The sequence below is a fragment of the Chelonoidis abingdonii genome, chromosome 11 (genome assembly GCF_003597395.2).
Source record: "Chelonoidis abingdonii isolate Lonesome George chromosome 11, CheloAbing_2.0, whole genome shotgun sequence".
Classification (NCBI taxonomy): Eukaryota; Metazoa; Chordata; order Testudines; family Testudinidae; genus Chelonoidis; species Chelonoidis abingdonii.
The window spans coordinates 15,596,094-15,598,391 of NC_133779.1; the positions used below are offsets into that span (position 1 = coordinate 15,596,094).

The window sequence follows — 2,298 nt, forward strand, 5'->3', positions numbered from 1 at the left end:
TCCCCTCTAGGGGGCGCTGGCTCCCATCTGGCCCCAGGGCAGGGACTGGCTGGCTCAGGGGGTGGGGAAATGGGGCCTGGGGCCTGTCCCCTCTAGGGGGCACTGGATCCCATCCAGCCCCAGGGCAGGGACTGGCTGGCTCAGGGGGTGGGGAATGGAGCCTTTCCCTCCTCTCATTCTGTGGCTCATGCGTGTAACGAGTTTGCTGGTTCTCGGGCTGGTGCCTAGGGAGGTTCTTTGCAGAGCCTCATCCCCCTCTTCCAATCTGGGCCACATCCCCCTCCCCTGAGCAGAGAGGCCAAGGGCTGGAGGGGCCGCAAAGATCTGGCCTTCCCCCTGCCACAATGGGGCAGGGAGGGGGAGGATGCTATGAGGGAGGAGATTGGGGGACAATGTTTCTGGGGGGGGAGTGGGGAGCTTTCTGGGTTATGGGGGAATGGTGGGGGAGGCTCTGTTGGAGGGGCTGGAGCTCCCCCACCCACCCTGTTCCACGCCAGCCCCTCAATGGGACCGTACAGTGCCGGGCAGGGAGCGGGTAGGGGGTACCAGGCCTGGAAACAGACACCGGCAGAGAGACAGAACCGAGCTTTCAGAGCCTGCAGTGCTGAGCTCGGGGAAATCCGACTCCAACCTTGGGCCCAGGGCTGGGACAGCAGGGGGCTGTGGGTCGGGAGGGAGGGGCACTGGCAGAGCTGGGGTGGGGGGGTCAGGACTGGGCTGGCAGGGGGCTGCACGTCGGAAGTGAGGGGCACCAGCAGAGCTGGGGTGGGGGGGTCAGGACTGGGCTGGCTGGATCGATTTCTGTGATGGAAATTAGCAGCTTCTTCATTCCTCTTTCGTCCTGGTGACTCCATTAGTTTCAGGGTCTGCGGCTCAGGTTTCCCATCCTGGGGCGGGATGTGGGGGGGAAGAAATGGAGTCAGCAAGGAAACAAAGCACCTTGTGTCATCCTGTCATCTGCTAATATAGAGCAACGCTGCTGGCTCTTCGGGGCAGGCAGTGGCGCTTGTGTGTCCCGATCTTGGCAACTCTGTGTCTAGGCAGCGCCCGGCCCGACGGGGCCCCGATCTCAGCGACTCTGTGTCTGGGCAGCGCCCAGCCCGATGGGGCCCCGATCTCGGCGACTCTGGGTCTGGGCGGTGCCCGGCCCGATGGGGCCCCGATCTTGGCGACTCTGGGTCTGTGCTGTGCCCGGCGTGACAGGGCTCTGATCTCAGCGACTCTGGGTCTGGACGCGGCCCTGATCTTGGTGACTCTGTGTCTGGGCGGCGCCTGGCCTGACGGGGCCCCGATCTCAGCGACTCTGGGTCTGGATGGGGCCCTGATCTCGGTGTCTTTGTGTCTGGGCAGTGCCCGGCCCGATGGGGCCTCGATCTTGGCGACTCTGTGTCTGGGCTGTGCCCGGCATGACAGGGCCCCCATCTCGGTGACTCTGTGTCTGGGCGACGCCCGGCCCGACGTGGCCCCGATCTCAGTGACTCTGCGTCTGGATGACACTTGGCCCGACAGGGCCCCGATCTCGGTGCCTATGGGTCTGGGCAGAGTTTGATCGTGTCCAGAACACTTCTGTGCTCCCCCAATAGTGATTGTAAGTCTCAGGCGCCACAGGAGAGCAGACGTGAGGTTACTAATGATCGAGGAATGGGCTGTGGGGCCTTTCCCCTGCGGGGGCATTGACACTGGTGCAACCCCAGGACAGGGACTGGCTGGCTCAGGGGGGCGGGGAATGGGGCCCGGGGCCTTTCCCCTCTAGAGGGCGCCTGTTCAGTCCTCTCCCAGGTGCGTCATTCATTTATCGACTCCTCTCCGGTGCTGCAGGAGGAGGACGGGGCTACGCGAGGGGAGGGGGGGGTGGGGGGAATCCCGACAGGTGCATTCGAAGCAAATCCAAGGGAAAACATCTTTGTGTGTCGTAGAGATTGGGGGAGAAAACCCAGGACTCCTGCCCCCCCCCAACCACTAGATCCCATTCCCCTCCCAGAGCCCTGGACAGAACCCAGGAGTCCTGCCCCCACCCCCACCCCCGAACCACTAGACCCCACTCCCCTCCCAGACCCCGGGACAGAACCCAGAGTCCTGCCTCCCCTCTAACCACTAGACCCCACTCCCTTCCCAGAGCCGGGACAAAACCCAGGAGTCCTGCCTCCCCTCTGACCTCTAGACCTCACTCCCCCCCTAGAGCCCGGGACAGAACCCAGGAGTCCTGGCTCCCAGCCCCCCTCCCTCTTTTAAAAATCTTCCTACTGTCCAGGAAGGTGAATTTCCTCGATGTCTGTATGTCGGGGGGGGGGGGGGGGG

General features: G+C 64.0%; 1 protein-coding gene across 1 annotated transcript in view; it reads left to right on the top strand.

Annotated features, from left to right (window-relative positions):
• Positions 1-1,549, top strand: part of LOC116832380 (protein kinase C gamma type-like) — a 21,852-nt gene extending 20,303 nt beyond the window's left edge. Inside the window, 1 exon segment of the mRNA XM_075070523.1 lies at positions 1,351-1,549. Coding sequence (XP_074926624.1) covers positions 1,351-1,549 — 199 coding nt within the window.
• The last annotated feature ends 749 nt before the right edge of the window (positions 1,550-2,298 follow it).